General features: G+C 36.6%; 1 protein-coding gene across 7 annotated transcripts in view; it reads left to right on the top strand.

Annotated features, from left to right (window-relative positions):
• The window catches only part of CDH11 (cadherin 11), a 297,223-nt gene that overhangs the window by 262,682 nt on the left and 13,695 nt on the right, over positions 1-20,846 (top strand). For all 7 annotated transcript variants that reach the window (XM_048958477.1, XM_048958481.1, XM_048958479.1 and 4 more), the window contains 5 exons: positions 13,085-13,480; positions 14,829-15,123; positions 15,853-15,972; positions 16,424-16,591; positions 19,632-19,819. In XM_048958477.1, the coding sequence (XP_048814434.1) occupies positions 13,253-13,480; positions 14,829-15,123; positions 15,853-15,972; positions 16,424-16,591; positions 19,632-19,819 (999 nt within the window). In that variant the 5' untranslated portion in view covers positions 13,085-13,252. The remainder of the gene's footprint in view (positions 1-13,084; positions 13,481-14,828; positions 15,124-15,852; positions 15,973-16,423; positions 16,592-19,631; positions 19,820-20,846) is intronic.

The raw sequence follows: 20,846 nt of genomic DNA, 5'->3' as shown, positions 1-20,846 counted from the left end.
CCAAAAACAGCTCTCCTGAACAGGGGTTGGTTTGCTGCTGGCCCAGGCATTATATGGGTTAAACTTCTGCTTCCCACATCCTGGTAATTCCTTTCAGCACGGGCTCAGGTTTTTTTAATTCAGATCTTTAGTCCTTTGTGCAGGTGAAACACTTTGCCTGTGAGCTTGTGAGCTGTCACTTCTGTGCTGTGCCCAGGTTACGCACTAGTCGCTTGATTTCTCCATCAGTTTATAATGCTGCTGCATGTGCAGCTCTTGTAGGCCAAAGGAACAAAACTTACATGCAAAGCTGAGAACATCTCACCTTTCTCTTTCTTCATGGCTCTGTGCTTCCATTATTAAATAGACATTTAGAAAACATTCATATTACCATTTTTATTTCTACATAGTCGTGCTTGTTATGGTTAGATTTAACTAGAGCTGTGCTTACAAATAATGTAGCGTTATACAACAGGTATGATCTTCATAATGAGTCCTACCTGCTTCTAATATATATTTATCATTCGTTGGGTCTGTATCTGAGCTCACCTACTGAAGCTTAACCTAAAAGGGATCCACAGAAATTGCACAAATAGCTTTAAAAAATCACAGTACGTTTTTTAAGACAGTGTTTACTCTGACAGACATTGCATCTGAACAAGGAATATGACTGTCTGTTCAAAAGATCCCAGTTCTTGGATGAATCCCCAGATCCCAGTTCTCCAGCTGGTGCCTGTCTGGTACTCTGACCACTGGATTTCCAGGAAGCTATTTCTGGTTGTAGGTGAAGGACAGATGGTACCAAATCATTCCTTTTCCTTTTTGCTCTCTCTTGTGAGTCCTTGTGCTCAAAGTATCGTTTTTGTTCTTCAAAGTGGCAAGAAAATACAGTGTTAGTGTAGCAGAAGAACAGTATATCACTGTCCCTGGATGCGGTATTGTAAAATAGAAAAAGAAACCAAAGAAATTCAAATATTGATCCATGTGAGTAGTCTCATTCAACTTCACATTGTTTACTGTAGAGATCTGAAGGAAAAAGAAGACTAGGATGTTCATTGTTATTCACTAAGGAAAACAATGCCCCTAAAGTTTTACATATGCTTTTATAGGAAGAACTCCAGATTTTCTGTAATGTTAGCAAAGCCAGCAAGTACTGCATTCAAATTCTCTGGAGTCTGAGGTACCAGGCTAGAAAAAAGAAGAAGGCTGACATTCTAGCAGTACGCTCTAATGATTAAATCAATGGATGCAGCAGGTTGCCTGACTGGTGTGTGTACAATTTCCACTTTGGAGAATTTTTAGCAGAGTTTAAGAAATTTATTTGAAGAAAAACAGAACCAAAATTCAACTTGTGGTACACTCAACACTCTGTAACTAACAATTTTATCTTGACTTGCTAAGCAAGAGAAGTACACGTAAAATCATTGTTTCATATTTGAAAATTCATTGGAACTGTGAAAGGCCCATTTCTCTTTGACTAATTGGATATACAGAGGTTAGAGGTATATGAACTGTTGAGTTACAATGCAGAGAACTTTCTTCTTCATGCTCTAAAAAACATGATGTATTTCTGCTTGCATGGAGAATGCCATTTTGTACCACACACTTACATGTTAGTCTTAGGCTTTCAGTCACCTTCGTATTGTCCACCACCTGCTCACTTCTAAGACAGTAATTTGGGCTTCTAGTTCACACCGTCTCTCTTGGGCTTAACACATATGGTCTCTAAAAGCTTTCTATTGACTCGTAACTTCCATTTTCTTTCTCTATACACTCCCAGGACTGTCAGTAGTCATTTTAGTTTGTTTCTTACTTCAACTGTCAAGTAGAAATTTCCTTTTAAAAAATGAAAAAGGTCCAGAGTTTGTAAGTATTCCATCATTTTTCCAATAAATGAAGCAAGTACAAATGTATTTAGAAAGATTTGGTGGCAGACACTCTCATCTCTCTTTACCCTACCAGTTCCTGTTCCAGAAAAAACATAAGAACTCCAAGAGCAATTTATTTAATTACCATTATAGGAGACTTCAAAGGAAATTGGTTGGACTGAAATAGTGATGTCACCCCAGCAACTTTTTGAAGGTAACATTTTTGTAGAAAATCTGCTGAATGTTAGGGTATGTTTAACAGAGGGGAAAAAAAAACAAACAAACAAACAAAAAAAACCCCACATTATTCCACACCTTTGACTCAAGCCTTCAGACTTTTTTTTTTTTTTTTATGTATACATGTATGTCAATTCTTCTTCTAATTATTATTATTGGCCTCTAGCTTTCTTCTGTCTTTCTTTTTTATCTGCCTAATGTTCAAGTCATTCCATCCAAAAATTATATTGTTTTAAAGCCAGCAATTCTAGAAAGTGTCAGGCTATTTTCCCCTTTATTTTTCAATCTCCCTTAGAGAGAAAGCCGTGTTATCAATCTAAAATCCAAAGCTTATCTGACTGGCCACACGCAAATGCTTCTCTACTGTCTTATTACTTTATAAGGACTCTGGTAATCTAAGAATGGTAATCTAAGATGTAGATACATGCCACAAATCCTGATCATTGCTGTGTTAAAATCAAGGTTTACCCTCAATATTGCATTACCAAAGCTTGGAATTCACTTCCAGAATACATTTAATCATAGCTGACTCATCGTCTCAGCTATGAATAACACAAATCTAATGAAAAAAAGTGCTCATTTTTGCCAGCTTCCCATGACCAGCTTTCTGTGGAAAATCAGTTTCTGAAACCAGGCTTTTTGTGCAAGAACAATAGGTTTGAGATATTTGATGTGTGCCTCTTACGCATTGTATCACAGGCCCCAGCTACAGTAAGCTGCTGTTAAACATCTCTTATTAGTGGTATTTATTCAGAAGCATAGGAATGTTTTGTCAGAATCAATTGTAATTATAGGTTACAAATAATTCCAATCCACAATCTCTGGGATGTATTAGTGTTTCATATAATCAGTTAGAAATATCCAATTGAACTGGTTTGACATAGAACAAATTATGTTCATGCCAAATATACTGAATCACTTGCCTTTTTTTTTTTTTTTTTTTTTGTAAATATATCACTTGCATGAAAAACAAGTTTTAATTGCAAGCTAGCAAGCTTGTCTTATTTTGAGTTATTTATATGCTTAGCTTCTAACCTGTAGCACCTTAGCACCTTATTGCCTTTTTTTTTTTTTTCTCCTTTCCTTTTTCCTTAATAATACCAGGAATTATGTTTTAGTCCTTACAACACTGGAACGTGTCACTTGGAGCACTGAAAATACTAATGATTCCTTTGATTTATGCTGAGAGCAGATTGTGATGCACAGGGAGCCAAAGGGAAAGTTGTACCTAATGCAGGTATTATTTTGCTTCTGTGTGTGTGCTGTTTTTAAGTAGAAATATTCTGTACTGACTACATACAGCAAGACATCCCAGAAAACACTCATGAAGATGTTGTTTGAATTATTATCTTGTGATTTAATGGATTTAAAATAATTGGCTAAATTTACAGTTTGGATTCTTTCTGCTTTAGTGTCTCATTTTGTACCTAAAAAGCGATGGTCTCCTTTAATAGAGCTGCTGACACTGCCTTAGGAATGGGTTTGAATATTCAGTTGTTATTGTCCCATGCTGTTGAGTCAGAATAGTCTCTTCATACTCCCTGTCTATGAAAAAAATAAGTACTAATTCAGTTGTTCATTCAAAGTATCTCAAGGTGGCTCTTTATGGAAGAAATTTAAACTGGAGCAGTTAAGCAGATGATCAGAGAGAACCTTGTATATGTGCCTGGCTGAAGGATGTGAACCCTTCCTTCCAAGAAAGCTACAAAGGAGAATTTGATTAAAAATTTAGCTGTCACATTTCTTTCTTTATCAAATGTATTTGAAAATGAAAGAGACTCTAGGTAATTCACTAACTTGTCAAGTTTTATAAAGATAAGAGTTACAGAGAATCTAATTACTTGAGCCTCTCTAAATGAGAGTCACTCTGCTTGCTAGGCATAAGCAAACTACTGTCTTTTCAAGGTGGTTTACATGTGCTTCTGAAGCGGTGATCTTTTCTCTGAAGCTTCCCTACTTGAGGGAGATCACATTGAAGGGGAGCAGGGAGATCAAGTAGTCTAGGAGAATTATATTCAAAGTGGCAAAACGTTTTACAAGAAAGAAGCTTTCTTCGGCGAACAAACCGATTGAAGATTAGCAGAATAATGTATTCCCCATTCAGATGTTTTATTTCTGGCACAAGCTATAATACTTTTACTTGAAGGAAAATAATTTTAAACATATTTTGTTATTCTATATAAATAAAATTATACAGGAAACTCAACTGTAAGTTATTTCTGTGTACTGCACGTGCTTCCACTTGTGTATGGGGTATGTGAAAACTGTGCAATACCCACTTTGGGTAGGTGGTTTCACCACTTAGCAGGACTTTTAACAGAATAATGAAAATGCTTTGGCACTATGAAATGTAGAGAATGCTGTTCTGTTGTGTAGCTTTCATGTTCCTTAGTATTGACTTCTGTTATGTAAAATCCAGAGAACATGCTATAATAATCCGGCATTTCAGCAGCACTGAAGCTGCCTCAGAATAAAGCTGTAAGAACAACACTACAGATTCTGTTTAGATTTCTGACTGTGTGGAGATTGTTAGCCCTTCAGGAGGAGGTTGTAGAACAGAAGAGAAATTAATCATTTGTTGTAGTTCGAGTTGGTTTGGTTTGGTTGCTGAATAGGCCTGCCTGTAGTCATTAGTTTTTGCAAGTTTCTTGGTTATCATCATTTAGTCTTGAATGTCTGTCCTATTTTTGTTATGCACCAAAAAGATTTAGTCACAATACAAGTGTTATTTGCAAGTTCCTAGAGAAAAATAAATATTGAGGGTTGGCTTACAGTGTGAGCACAGTATTAATAGTTGGGAGTAAGTTGATGTTAGATGTCATTATTTCTTCCTTGAGGTGCCTTTTATAAGCACTTCCATAAATAGGGAACTACACTGAAACAAGCGTGGACATAGGCTGCAGCTATAGCAGGTGTTGAATGTACAGGAAATTAAGAGAATTTTGACTGAGATGCACAAGAATGTAATTACTATTTAAAATAAACTCTACCAAGAGCTCAGTCATTACTTCAAATGACTCTATCAATCACCATGTTCTTTAATATAACTACCTTTCTTACGCTGGTTGTTTTCCTGTAGTTTATGCTTAAAAGCAGACAGTCTCTGTCACATTTATCTTAAGTTGATCTCCCCAGGGCAGCAAGTAAACGTAAAACTCTGTTTTCAGCCATTTTTCATTTCCCAAACCTTTTAATATCACTCTCTCAGGCTTATTTCTATGTCATTCGCTTCGTAATGTACTAAGTTGTCTCCTACTTTCTACTGCTTTGTATGAGGAACACCAAATGGCAATTTCACTGTTCTTGAACGATTACAAATTAAATCAAGTCTAGTGAAAATACTTTCCTTCCATGATGATTGCAGAGGTAGATACTGAAGAATATATTACATCATCAAGAAGTTATTTTTCTTCTTTCCAGCAAAATGTTTTAAAAGAACCATCATTTTGTGGTTCTTTGTCTGTGGTTTCCTAATACTGAGTCTCAAAGCTGCTACAGAAAAATATGGCTACATTTCAGAAACTATTCTTTTGGAGCAGCTGGGGATTATTGGCTTTAAATATTTTAGTAATCCAATACAGTGCTATAAAACATAATTTAAAACTGCAAAGGATTAAGATTCCTTTGCATAGAATTCTACAGAACTCAGAATAGGATTCTACAAAGCTTAGTTAGCATTTTAAAGTACCTTTTATTGCTAAAGGTGAAAATCACCAGTTCTTCTAAGATTTTATTAATATTTAGAACATGGAAATCTTACTATAGAGGAATTGTGGCTGTTTGCAGACCATATAGAAAATTATGTATAAGACTATCTCTGCAAAAATGCAAGCTTGGCTGATAATCCTTTATAACTGCATCATGCTCCTATGCAAGACAGTGTAATATAAACAGGGCAGGTGTGGGGGTTTCCATTATTCACCATAATAACTAGCAGATTTTTTTTCCAAAATGCCTTTAAAGATGAAAAATGTCCCTTTTTGGACTACTTTTGTCTCATAAGACCAGGTCTGTTTCATGAACGACGCAGAAGACTTTATATCACTTTGCATTCAGATGAGGGTTATTTTCTGTTTGCTCCAGTGAGACCTGAAATACACTTCAACACAAAGAGAGATTCAGTCCCTCAGTAGGGCTCACAGGGAGTCAGTTGCTGGCAGTCTGCTTTAGAATTACACACTGGGAGAAATGAGATTTACCACTTACATACATAGCATGAAAATCTTTTAGTGTATCAGAGATCAGAGCTTTTGTCTCTTAAACAAAACGTTTTACATTAGACTACTGGATACTGACTTTCAATGCTTGACTCCTAATTGATAATTATATATATGACTAATCTCATGGGATTAGTCATATTCATGAAGTCAGATTGCTGGGTTAGGAGGCCTTTAATTTTTCATTTTCCAATTTTTTATGTGATAAGTAAGGAAAATGATTCTAGTGCTTAGAGGAGGATCTCTTGATAAATGAATAGAGCTATAAGTCTCATGGCTGCCAGGGGAGAAAGGGTTCACAGGAGGAAGCAAATATCCATATTCTGATGGAATGATTTCCCAGCTGGAATGATGTGCACAGAGCTATCCTGCTACTGTAGTGCAGCTAAAACTTAAAACCCAGCCAATGTAGTCTTGTCCTCTGGATCAGCTCATTGCATTTAAAGCAGACCTTACAAATGATGATATGCTTGTGTTGCACTTTTCTGCATATCATATAGGTAGCTCTGGGAAGGAAAGACGAAGCGTACTCTGGTTCCAGTGGAAAATTGCAATAACCCTGATTCTAATCTTGTTCAGATTCAGGGTATCTAGGATCTCTCAGAAAGAGATTGGCATTTTTCAGGACAGAAATTCTTGCTTTCCTAACTAGCTTTTCCATATGTGTGGTGTGGGCTAGGTGTGCTGTGTAGAGATTTGATACTTTGCGTTATACTATTTCAAGTAAATAAAATGGTGTCTTCTTTCTACCACATTTTTTTACAGTGAGGTTGTCTAAGCTAAAAGAAATATTCAGCAGTTGGTCTGATAATATGTTACAGCTTAAAATCAAAAAGTAATTGATATGATTAAGTTAAATGATGAGGTTATTGATTCTCGGTATTTTATCTTGTTTCATAATCAAAGGAGACCGGACTAATGCTACGCCTCTGTGTACCATTTTCTTGACAGGAGTCAAGGAGGGAAACAAAGTTCTGTTTAACTGTTAAATGGGAAAAAAAAAAACAACCAAATATTAGGCTGTGAAGATGTATGAGATTTGTTAGATAGCTTTCTGCATCAAGAATCGGCTTCACTAAAAAATATTTTCATATTAATTGGTAGGATTTCTTGAAATTCCTTAAGATCAGATATTGGAATGCAGCAGTCTACAAGGGTGTAAAAATACTTGGCATATTGAAATTCTGCGTTTGTGTATGCACTCTGCTACACATACCAGTCAGCATACATTCAGCAGTGCATGTGAACATGAGACAGAAAAATGCTGGGAAACAGAACTAGTCCACTTCCCTCAATTCATGTGTTTTATTAAAAACTCCTAAAGTAGTTAAATCATGCTATGCCCTAAAGATTAACCAGTGTGGGCTCAGTGGAACTCAACTGATTATTTGATCTGGAAATCTTCTTCCCACCTTCTTTTCATGGGAGCTGCTCATTTTTTGTGACCCTGATTTCCACATTCAAGTAAGAGACAGCTAGTCATTTCAGTGAAACCATGGATTGCGAGTACCAAGCCTGCTCAGAATGCTCTGTCCCAAACAGAGATAAATGTCCAGGTTCTTGCTGGCTTTGCTACAGCTGGCTACACGGAGGTGTAGCAGGTCCCTCCAGGTCCCTCAGTGCCATGGACAGCAGTGAATCAGCCAGCTGTGCTCAGTCCTTCTGTCCAGATCTCAGGCATTTTGAGAGCTACAGAACTAAGAGGATCCAATATTTATTCTATCAATAAAAAAATATTAATTTATTCATTGGACAATAAAATTTTTTTTAAATGAATCGTTCAACTTTTCAGCTAATTCTAATTACAGTTGAAATCTTATTTGGACTGGGAGTTTGCTCTATTTACTTGAAACTCTTGCAAAACATTTCAGAACGAATCATCCATTATTATATTGCTTCACTGTGTTCTTGTCTGCTTTCTGCCAAATGTAGTCCTGGGAACAATTGATATTTTAATGTATCATCCAGAAGTTACAGCCTAGACAAATCAGAAAAAATTGTTTAGTCTATTATAATTTGGCATATGGTCACTTAATAGCACACAGGAAGTCAGCATGAATGTTTGGGATTATTTTAGCTATAAATATATTTAAAAAAAAAATAAAATTGGCTAGACTTCACTTCCGCGACTGATCTTGTCATTAAACTAGTCATTGCTGGCTCCTTATTTTTGTCTGTTAGTCATCTATAAGCAGTCATTCAAATTTGTGTGTGAAGTTTTGTAGAGCAGACTGACTTTTTGGATTAACCTTAGGGCTACCACCACTTCTCCACAGTGCTGTGCTGCATTTGAGTCCCTGCATTCTGTGGTCTCAGTGTGAGGACGCAGAACTATGCTGGAGTTGCTGCCCTGGGGGGCAGGCATTACTCTGGCTCTCCTCTGCACCATAGTCTGTGTATATTGTTTTATTATTTTTCAGTCTTATGATGGATGAATCCTTAATTAGTTGAATTGCTCATTTCAATTCAGAGTAATGATGGATTGTGTTTTCTAGTGTCAAAAGAACAGACTTCTCTTGCAGAGAATCTCAGAACCAATTGAGTTGAAGAGGAAGCATTTAAAGGCCATCTAATTCAGCTCCTCTGCAGTGAACAGGGACACCCACAGCTCCATCAGGTGCTCAGAGCCTGGTTCAGTCTGACCTTGAATGTTCCCAAGGATGAGGCTTCCACCACCTTTCTGGACAATCTGTGCCTGTGCCGCACTACCCTTATAGTGAAAAACTTCTTTCTTATATGAAATCTGAATCTCCCCTCTTACAATGAAATTGAAACTTGCTAACTTTACATTTCCAAAATTAATTAACAACTATAAATAAAAAAACAAATGTATTATCCTTATAGCTAAAAGTGCTTCTTCTACCAACTTTTTAGGGAGAATTATTATATTTCCATACGAACACTATGCATGAAGTTCTTCAGGGTGCAGACTAGATACTGTTCTAACATTTCTCATTCCTGCATACCTTGACTCATCAAGCTATACAGGTAGCATTTTGGGTTCCATTGTGTTCATGTGTGCTTCTGATGTGATTTGTTCTTGTGTGTTGGCTAGTGTTCCCGTCATCCCTCATAATTTTCAGTACCAAAATTGCGAACGCTAATTTGTATGTAACTAAAATCTGTTGAAGTAACTCTGCCTGCTGTGAAAAACTGAGTTTACTTAGTTCACACGTGGTATCCATTCTTTCTTCTAAGGAAGTGGGAAGCAGGGTTGGATTTTTACAGATTTCTATGGAAAATGTAGGATTTCAAAACTACATGTTGTGCAATTCTGAACAACGACAAAGAAAATCTGCATGTTGCAATTTGGTCTGAGATTCAGCTTGCTAGCGCTGAGGAATATAATCTGTATGCAGAAATAGTGAGGATTTCTCTCAGATCATAACTTCAAAAAAGACAAGAGACATTCACAGTAAATTGTTCTGACAGGTCGCTCTATGTGTGAGGTTGTGCAGTGTCTGAATAGAAGCGCTGCCTGGAGAGAATGTGTGGACACTGAGCAGAGCAGCACTGCAGCCTCAGGTCTATGTTCCATGCTTAACTGGCGATGAGCTATTTGTTCCTCAGTGGTGTCCACAGGAAAAAAGGAAACACTTTATAAATTGTTTAGCTGTTTTTCTTTATTTTCTTCTTGAAGAAATTGGAGACTATTAGTGCTCAGCAGCTGAGTTACATTAAAATATTTGAAAGGCCTTGAGTAGAATGTTTTGGTGAAGAAAAAAAAAAAAAAAAAGAAGAAAAATACTTCTTTCTTGTCTTCACTTTTAATGCAGTTCAGATTAACTATAGTTTAAGAGCATCTTGTGCTCCTTACCTTTTAGGAAGAAAGCACTGCAGAAAGCCAGGCTGAGGCTGTTTGGAACTAAATAGTTCTACAGGCTTCCGTGGAGCTCTGCAGTTTTATTTTCTTAACTTCTCTGATGATGATAGGAGACATGGGCCTTACTGCTGTGACGACCTCTGTATAAGTGAACAGACAGACTACCTTCAGGCAGGGAGAAGGAGTGCGGCCAGAAGGTCTTCCAGCCTGCAACTCGTGCTGTCATTGCCTCTCCGAAGCAGAGCACTTCCCCTGGAGCTCAGCTGGTATTTCTAGCATGGAACGCTTTCCCAGGGTAACTCAAAACAGAAGTAATTGCCATAAACAAACATGGTGACTTTTATTTTTTTTTGCCCAGATACTGTTCAGATAGAATCTGAAGACACATAGCCTTATTGCACCCTTTCTGTACGTATAAGCAGAGGATAAAAAAAAAATGTAGCTAGCAATCTTTGTTTTAAATCCACATTAGTAAATTCAGCATGGATGTGTGATTAGTGTTTTGTTTCCAATACTTCATATTTGAACAGCTGATAATAAGCAGGATATGTGTCAGCTTGACTCTTCCGTTATTGTTAAGCATCTTTATAAAGTGCCTACTGCTTTACATAATGGTACTGAGAAGTTTGGGAATAATGGCCACATATGTTTACTTATTTTCATTGTTGAGATCATGATGAAATGTTAATGAAGAATAATTATCAGAGTGTTTAATTTTCAAACGCTTCCAAAATCTATTAATGTGATGAGTTTACTTAGCATTTCATACCAGCGGGTTATAGAATGCACAGCTGTCTAGGTGTGCCTTCCTACCTCACTTCTGTTTGGAGCATCTAGGCCCTGTTTAACAACCTAGGAGCACAAGCACTTGTAGCTGCTGTGTTACAAGTACCGCTCTAGCTCCCTATAGTAAGCATACTTGTCCACTGCAGGTAGGTGTGCTGGGCATGGCATTGACGGCTGCTTGGCTGAAAGGACATTCCATAGCAAACTCCTTTTGAAACAACATGATAAGAGATGCAGTTTGTTCTTTGTTTTTTTCTTTGCAAAACTGGGAAAAAAGAAAAGTTGTTTCCTTTTAGAATTGACTATCATAAAAAGCTACAATAATAATTAGTGTTAAAAGGCTTCTCATACTCAAGCCACTTCTAAAACAGGTTAAGTATTAGTTTTCAAGTTCTTTACATTCTACTTTATTTTTATCTCTTAACAAAACAGAGATGCAAAATAAACTCTAAAAGTACAGGCCTGCCTAATGTTCCACAGTTTGCAGACGCATGCTGTAACACAGTAATTGAATTTTAAAATCATGTTTCTGGCCAAAATAATGGAGATTGTTTTCTTTCTCCTCTCTCTCATGCTGTTATGAGTCATCTATAGTGTGGCATCATGAAACAATAGTGACAAATGAAATGCATACACCAAATGCTGTCCTTAATAAATATTAATGAATATTAAGGAAGCTTAAGAAAGAAAACTGTAGAAACTCATCCCTTAGTGCCAGATTATATTCACATTGAAATTTGTGACTTTCATTTAATTCACCATGCTGGTGTTATTATGGTGTTGTAATTGAGATTATATCAGTTTCCAATAAAGTAAAAACAAAAAGCAACTTTTTTTGAGGAAATAAAAAACAACTATTTAATTCCTTACTTATGAAAACATTATTTATAAAACTATTTCCCAGTGCTGGGTGTTTGCCAAGGGATGTGTATGGGAGGACATGACTGCTCAGAATTTGAAATGTTTCCCAAGATGAGTGGGCTGATTACTAGTGAGATGTTTATTTGTTGCTGGAGTTACAGGCTGTGATACAGGTTGAAGCTTTTCCCTATATTCACATTTCCTTTGCTACAAATACCATCTCTTTTTACTTCTCGTGAAAAATGATTCTGTTCTGAAGAAGATGGTAGCATATATTTATACATATGCCTGTATGAATATAATATTCAATGTTTTATAGTATCTCACAGCAGAATAAAGTGACTTACACTGAAAGCTGAAACAAAACATTACAGTGACCTAGTAAAAAATGGCTGCTTTGTAAGGATTGAAAGAAAATATGTTGGAAAACCCTGTGGTAAGTCAAAGCAGCCTTTAAGATTGTTTGCTGATGGAGGTGTAGACCTTAGTTGAGGTTTCTCTGTATTATGCAATTTCTGCTTAAAATATTCATTCTGACCTTGTGCTTTAAAAATTATTAGAAAGTAAAAAAATCAATGTAATCCTGGTAATTTAAATCATAGGGAAAGCAGAAGTAAATAACCACATCAATTGCTATATTATCAAAGGCATTTATCATTACCAGAACAAAGACAGAAGAATTGACAGTTAGTGCTGTTCTCAGCTTCGGTGATTCGATCTTCAGATGTGGCTCCAGGGACCCACATCCAAAACACAGGTGCTCTTAGTCCTGTCTTGAAACACATAGGTAGTTATTTTGGCATGAGAATCTGCTGGTCATCACAAGGCCTTTTTCTAGGCACATGCAGGAATATTCTGTTCTTGATAAGCAAGTATCTTGGTATCTGACATATCTAAATCTACAGCTTAACGGCTTATATCTGAAGCTTATATCTAAGCTCCTAAGAAGGCTTAGATATAAATTAGGTATTTCTACAGTCATCTTGCATCTTAGGCTAAGTCTTTTTGGAAGGATCATGAAAGAATATGATTCTCTGTCTTTCAGCTTCCAAATGAGTGCTATAAACAGCAACTCAGGACATTTTATAAGGTGGCAGTTACCAACTACTTACATTACTTAATATTTCATTAATATTAATAATTCAATAAATATAAATATAATTCATTATTTCCATATAATCATTGTTGTATTTTATTCTAATTACATTGAGATCTTTCAAGTTATCCCTAAATCTGTTTTGCTTAGTAAATAAGTTGTTACACCTCAAAGACATAAAAGAACTGACATTTTTCTTCATTTTGCTTTCTTTCAGGAATTAAGCTGGGAAGCTGCAGAGCATTAAAGTGATGCATTCCAGGTGTGGTGGCAACGTGTGTGCAGAACATTTTATCTGAACCTTTTCAGTGGCCCGAAACTTGTTAACTTCCAAGGTGGAAGGGGTATATTCTTGGATACTCCTGTGCCTACAAAATAACCAAAAATGAAGGAGGACAATTGTTTACATGCCGCTCTTATCTGCCTGGGCATGCTCTACTACAGCCATGCCGTAACTACAGAAAAACTAAACCACGTACGGCCATCACTTCATGGTCACCATGAAAAAGGAAAAGAAGGACAAGTTCTGCATCGTTCAAAAAGAGGTTGGGTGTGGAATCAGTTCTTTGTTATAGAAGAGTACACAGGACCAGATCCTGTACTAGTGGGAAGGGTAAGTTGTTTTTCATTCATCAATTATTAGTTATTACTAATAGCTTTACTTTGTGAGTTGCTTTTCTTTCTTGCTGTCATTTTTCTGTTGTACTAGCTCCTTCTTCAGCAACTACTTCTTTACCCAAAATTAATCACACTGTTGTAACTCAATTGAGGAGCTAATCAAAAGCTACCTAAATGAAGACAAGTTTTTCCATTGAGCTTAGCAATCTCTGAATGAAGTCATATAGCTGTCGTTTAAGACCATAGCAATCACTTGGAGATCACATACAACAGTATATGCTAAGAATATCTGGTATCATTCTCAAATCTTTAAAAATAATGATAAAAATGGTAATGTCTAACCCGGCAGCTCAGAAAAGTGTACTGCTCTCTCTTCATCCTTTCATTTTTGAGTGATCAGTAAAATAAAATATATGAGGGGTATGTTTAGAGGGAGATGTAAATCTCTGTGTACCTGTGTATTTAAACACACCCTGGACAGATCTTTTATTCTGTTACCATCTAACAGTAGCAGACCATGTATATGTATATATATATATATGGTATATATATATACGCACACACATACACATATATAAATATAAATATATATAAATAAAACAACATATTTAGCAGTTTATAATGAGTCAGCTGGGCTGTGCTGACTTAACACCAACACAAAGAGAGGAGAATTGGATCAGTGACGTCAAATACTGTTCTAGCTATTCTGATTTTTAAAACTTTTACAACTGTACAATTTGTAGATGTAAACATAGAATGATTAAATACATAATTTGGCTCAGTATTTCCCTCATTCATCAAACCAAAATGTGTAATTGTTGTGAAAGTAATATAGTTCAGCAAGGATTTGCTACTGATGTTATTTAGTTTGTAATATAGAAGTTGCAATTAAAAACTAGTTGACAATCAATGGTTGTCTCATTTGTTACGTCCCATCTGTCACTTCAGTTTACATACAGCATAATGCTTCATTTTGTAGAATATGATTAGTATGAAAGGTACAAAATTTTTGTAAATAGGGTTGGCAGGCTCTTCCTTCCAACTTCATTTGAATCAAAAGCCTTTTATAACTACCTTCTTGTGTATTTTCATCCTTAAATCTCAAAGCTGGAGTCTCAGTTGCACCTATATGTAGTAGCATGCAACTGCACAGGTAGCATTGAACACAGCACAGATGTGCTCACAGCATGGGCTCACTTATGGATTACTGCCTGATGTACAACAAGATTTTTGAAAACTGTGAAATTATAATAATTTCAAGATTTATTTTTTGTTTTGTAAACACATTAGTGAAATGTATGCCATCTTTGTTAAGGTCTGTCTATCTGCTTCTCATTTTGTAGCTCCATTCAGATATTGATTCTGGAGATGGAAACATTAAATACATTCTCTCAGGTGAAGGAGCAGGAATCATTTTTGTTATTGATGACAAATCAGGGAACATCCATGCAACAAAGACACTGGACCGAGAAGAGAGAGCTCAGTACACTCTCACGGCACAGGCTGTAGACAGGAACACTAACAGACCTTTGGAACCACCCTCTGAATTCATTGTTAAAGTCCAAGATATCAATGACAACCCCCCTGAATTCCTTCATGAAAACTACCATGCCAATGTGCCAGAGAGATCAAATGTGGGTAAGTACTCATAAATGCACCTAAGTTTCATGTCTTATGGTGGATACTGCATTGTCAGTACCCCTTGGCTTGATCTAATTGCTCTAGAAATTTGGGTGGTAAATTTTACTTCATGCTAAGTTAGTGATTCATTCCCTTGATGTAATTTGCTGACCAAATCAAACCTTCTGCAGATACTATCATGACAGAAATGTATCTAGATTGCTCCTAGAACACAGCTGTTTCCTCGTAGGAAGGAACTTGAAGGTCCCCTAGAATTCATGGAGAGTGAAATCTGTGGGGTAAAGATCATTCCTTTAGCTGAACTGAATGAGTTATTGCCACTCTATCTATTCAGTTTTCATCTCCTGTTTGAGCTTCTGTCTACCACAGAGATTTCTACAGAATAATTTCTTAGAAACTTACTGGGGACAAAGTAAGAATAACACTCTTTTGTTTAACCATGTAATGACAAAAAGGAATATAGTGCTATCACCTACTGAGGAAAAGACACATAATGGTACCGCTGACTTTGATTTTTATATCTTCACTGTTTAGAATAAGAATCTACAACATAGTTGGTAAAAAAGTTTGCAGAAGTATATTCTGTTATGTATAAATTGCTAAGTAATTTTTTTCATCTAGTAAAAAGAACTAGCCATGCCACATGACTGCAAGTACCTCTGCATGGTTCTTATGGATACATTTGCTTCTGTTTGTATTTCTTCTGTCTTTTCCTTCCATTTTTAGGCACATCTGTTATTCAGGTAACAGCTTCAGATGCTGATGATCCTACATATGGGAACAGTGCCAAATTGGTTTACAGTATTCTTGAAGGTCAGCCGTACTTCTCAGTGGAAGCTCAAACAGGTATTATTGACTAGTTTATTTGAGTAGGACTTCATAACTGGAATGCATTAAAATGAATGAGATATATTGATCAAGGTAGTACTGTGGCTATATCTACTGATGTATTTGAGCAAAGCATCTTTCATTCTTTCTTGATGTTAGTTAAGCTGTTTTACAGGTTGGTCCCCTGGCAATTGGTAGAGCTTCTGGGTACACTGCACTAGAAAAATGTTTCTATCTTTTGTGATATGATATAGTACGATGGAAAGAAAAAAGTTTCTGTGCTGAACTGTAATTCTTCAGGGTAGTTCTGTGCTCAGCTATTTAAAATATTTGGACTAGTTTGCTTGCATAGTATGATGCACAGTATAGCAACATTGCTGCAAATATGAAAAAAATGCAGTTGTCCAATTATTCATGATGTAAATGTGAAAATTTGTATGTATGTGATGTATTTTCTTTGTATTTGTAGGAATTATCCGAACTGCCCTTCCAAACATGGACAGAGAAGCTAAGGAAGAGTATCATGTTGTAATACAGGCAAAAGATATGGGAGGACACATGGGAGGCCTCTCAGGGACAACCAAAGTGACAATTACACTTACAGATGTCAATGACAACCCACCAAAGTTTCCACAAAGTAAGTAACAAAATCCTTAATCACAGATACTATTACTACCACCCATATTTACAGACATATTCAAAACTTCCAAAATCAGTAACTAGTGGAATATTCTAGCACGTGTGAATAGATAAATATTATAAAAACACTTCTGCTAATAGCATAGAGAGCTTTAGTGTCTGAATGATCGGCTTTGCATCGCAAAATGAGTTGTTTGTTAAGGTCAAGATTTGATTTAAAAGATTGATTACCCTATACTTCATTTCTAAAACCATGATATAGTAGAAATAAACCTACAATGTGATCATGAAGGCATAGTATGGATTTCTCTGTTAAAGGAGAAAGAAGCTCCATTTCCTAAAACAGGTAACTCTGTAATAGAAAATGTATCTCCCCTGCTGCAGTGCTGCAGGTTTATTGCCTTTTCCATTTTCATAATTAGAGTATGGATTTGAAAGAAAGTTTTAAAAAAATAACAGTGTTTATTACTCTGCTGTCTCGCTCCAATTTACAGGAGGGAGAGGAGGTTCTTTGATAAATGTGTACTCGACGTGAGATTAAGAAACAATGGTTCAAATGTTAGTCCAACCAGTTTATTACAAGTCTTAATCAATCAGGGAGATGGGAAGGGGAGCCCAGAGGCTATTACAAATTAGGGGGATGAGGAAGAGAAAGAGGGCGATAGATAGGAAAGAAGCAAGAATTACTTAAAGCAAGGACAGTCACCAGCAGGATCCAGCAGCATCCTGTTGCATAATGGTCTGAGGCAAAAGCGCAGGGGGCAGCAGCAGCAGAGCGGTCAGCCTTAGGCAGCAAGCAGGTACAGAGACAGGGTAAGTCCAGCAGGAAGTGGCAGGTCTCAAGTAGCAGGCCCAGGACAATCTGAAGCTTGTGAGGCTTCTGATGTCAGAGACCACCTTGTTCTTCTTGAACATGCACCCATCATGCTGTAGTTCTCAAGCTACATGAGCTTTCTTATTGGTTTTTTTTTTTTTTTTTTCTTTTGACTCTTGATAGAAGTGTTGCATAATCTATTGCCACCTCCTGATTATACCCTTTCATGTCTTTGGCAGACCTTCAAGAACATCATTTTCTATTTCACATACTCTCATTTTCGGTGCTGATGCTTCATCCTTTACTTCTGTAAACATTCTCAGGGAATAACATAAGGATGAAAGTTACAGCTGGGTACTCCACATGCCTTGTATTTGCCATGGCAATACAAACCAAATTTGGTACAATTACATTTTGAGAATGATGGTTGAAATGTACTGCTACTGGTTAAATAAGGTCTATTTCAGTACCTGTGCTATTTATTTTTCATGTATAAAATTAATCAGGGGTGACATTAACAGATTTGGTCTTCACAGTTGGGTGGAAATACATTAATGGACCCTCACAGCTGTCCTACATCTCATGTTTGTGTGGGATTTGTTTTGGAGCGCAGCATATGCACCACTGCAATCCCATTCTGTTTCCGCTCTGAGCATCTATACAGTACAGCTACATCCTGGATGTGAACATCTCTCTAGCAGCACCTCCATCCGTCTGGCAGGTTCCTGGACTCTCATGCCAGAACTTCAATGATACAGCCAGTCCCTAAATGTAGAAATCTGTCAGCATTCTTTACTGTTCTAACGAGAAGGTACCGGATCCTAAAAATGTCAGGCTTTACATAGCTCATGAACTCACCTCTTCAGTCCAGTAATAATCTAGGACCCATTTTTGCAGAGTAGATCATCAAATCATATATTTTACTCAGCAAAATCTAGCCACTTTACTGAGTGGGAAAACAAAAACAAAAACAAAACAACAACAACAAAAATCTAAGTCTTGGGCAAATATTTAAATTGATAATCAGAAATGTGAACTAGCAGTTACTCTATTTAATCATTTGCTCCTAACTTAAAATCTTTATTTGGAATACTTGTGAACAAAAGCAGGATTTGATTAGTCTATGTTAACATCAAACTGGTTTCTTCAAAATGATTCCTCGAACCTTTAATGAATTATCTGCTTAGATTCTGGATTTTTTGTGACTGGAGTTAATGGCCTATTTTAGTTGTCTTTATGGGTAATGAGCCAGGTCCCTGCCTCGTGTAACTCTCTGGATGTTCCCAGAATGAGACTGTAGCAAGAAAAAACAATTATGGAGGGGAGGACAAATTATTTTTTCTCCTGCAGTTTTGTTGTTGTTTGTATTATTTTTTACTCATAAATGGTGATTAAGTGGCATAAAACGTTGCTGTAGATATGTAGATTTAGGATCAAGTTACATTATTTGAAATCTGGAATGTTTTGGGAAGGTCCAGGAAGCAGTGATGCCTGAAGGACAACTGTTGGTGGGAGATTTAAACAGAAATAGTATTGTTCTTTTCAAGTGTCCCTAAATACACAAGGAGAAATATGCAGGGCATCACAAGTATGAGATGTCTGGGAATGGTTTTCCTATTTTATTCTGAGAGAAAGCTTTCTGTGTGTGTGTGAGAGAAAGCAATCTTTAATGGCAATTATTTTAATAATAACTACTGCAATCATTTATTCATCAAATTAAAGCCACGCATTTATTCTTTAGGCAGTACAGAAGTGAGGTCTATCCAATTCATGTTACATAATTTGTGGCTTCTGAAAAAATGGGCAGAAACACTTTTCGAATATAGAATTGAAGGTTATACTGTGAGTCATATGAAACAGAATTGTCCTTCCATTTCTGTAATAACAACATCTCCAATATGAATTGTAACCTTGATGTCACCATAATTTCTGCATTCCGACTGATTGGTGGCTTTTTTTAACCCCTCTCTGCACAGATAGGTACACAGATGTTATGTAAAACATCAGTGAGGAGGTAATTTTACATAGATTAGGTTGTGTTTTAAGATTTCACAGATGACTAACTTCTCAGAGCTCTTTGTACCATAACATTCCTTCAGGGGATTTGAAAATGTAAAATATCACCATATTTAGTTGGAACTTCTTATAAGTTAAATGAGTAAACTATACAACTGGAAAGCAGACTTCAAACTTGAGGCAAGTGCCTGTTTTTACCTTCCGCCAGGTGTGTACCAGATGTCTGTGTCAGAAGCAGCTGTTCCTGGAGAGGAAGTAGGAAGAGTGAAGGCCAAAGATCCAGACATTGGGGAAAACGGCTTAGTAGCTTACAGCATCATTGATGGAGATGGCATGGATATGTTTGAAATTACAACAGACTATGAGACTCAGGAAGGTGTTGTAAAGCTTAAGAAGGTGAGTAGAACTGTCCTTTCAAACCCAGTAAAGTGTGGCATTCTTTGTTTCTGCCCAAGAATTTGGTAGTAATGGGTTAACATCTAAGCTAAAATATCAGTAAATGCAGTTTCAATTAATTTGTGTCTAAAGCTGTGATTAACTCTTAATATTCCATTTCCCCATTAGCTGAATTGGAATGGAAGAAAATAACCAAGAAGAGTTACATAAAAACTGTACAGTGGATTAATTGCACAAACTAAATGAATTCATAATAAAAAGTCACGGTAAAATACAATGCCATCAGCTTCACTGTTAATGAAGTTTTGCCTAGTGCTGATAAGTAGCAGACATTCACTGTTGCTTTATGTTCAGTCTGAACAGCCTCATGCCCTATGGTTTAAAATCCTCAGCTACGCATTGTCCACAATATTGTTCTGAAGGAGTCACAGGCTATGCCAAAAGCAGCAAAACTAAGGTGATTTCATACATCAGCATATTTTTAGAAGTGTTACTAAATGAATGCTAGGATACAGTTTAGAAATCATAAATATTATTCATTGTTTAAGCGTTATTATTTTGCCCTTTGAGTCTTCTTAGCTCTTTATCTCTCTTGGAGGTATTCAAAAGTCACAGCAGGAGACCCAGGCAACTTCACTTGTGAGTTAGCCCTGCTCTGTGCATTAGGACAGTCTCTCAGGAATAGACCCAGAGGTCTCTTCCTCCAATACAAAATTATGCTGTGCTACAATTACAGTATTTGTTCTATAGATGGGAATGTATGCTTTGTGTATTTCAAAATGTGGGCTTACTGGTGCTGCCTGTATTCCATCTATGTTCTGAGTCTTGACTCTGGTGAGTCGTTCTTGGCAGCTGTTTCTCAGACATTTAGAGGCATGACCATTTTGAGGCTACCAATAATGCAACACAGCAGCCATTTCACACTGATGACAGTGCAGCTCTGCTGTGACGTGTATCAGGCTCTCTGAAGGACTTATGGGAGTATTATTTCACTTCCTCTTTGTAAAGTGATATGAAATCTATGGAC

This window comes from Lagopus muta, chromosome 12 (genome assembly GCF_023343835.1).
Source record: "Lagopus muta isolate bLagMut1 chromosome 12, bLagMut1 primary, whole genome shotgun sequence".
Classification (NCBI taxonomy): Eukaryota; Metazoa; Chordata; class Aves; order Galliformes; family Phasianidae; genus Lagopus; species Lagopus muta.
The sequence above is the reverse complement of the archived record's forward strand: the minus strand, read 5'-3'. Positions and strand labels throughout refer to the sequence as shown.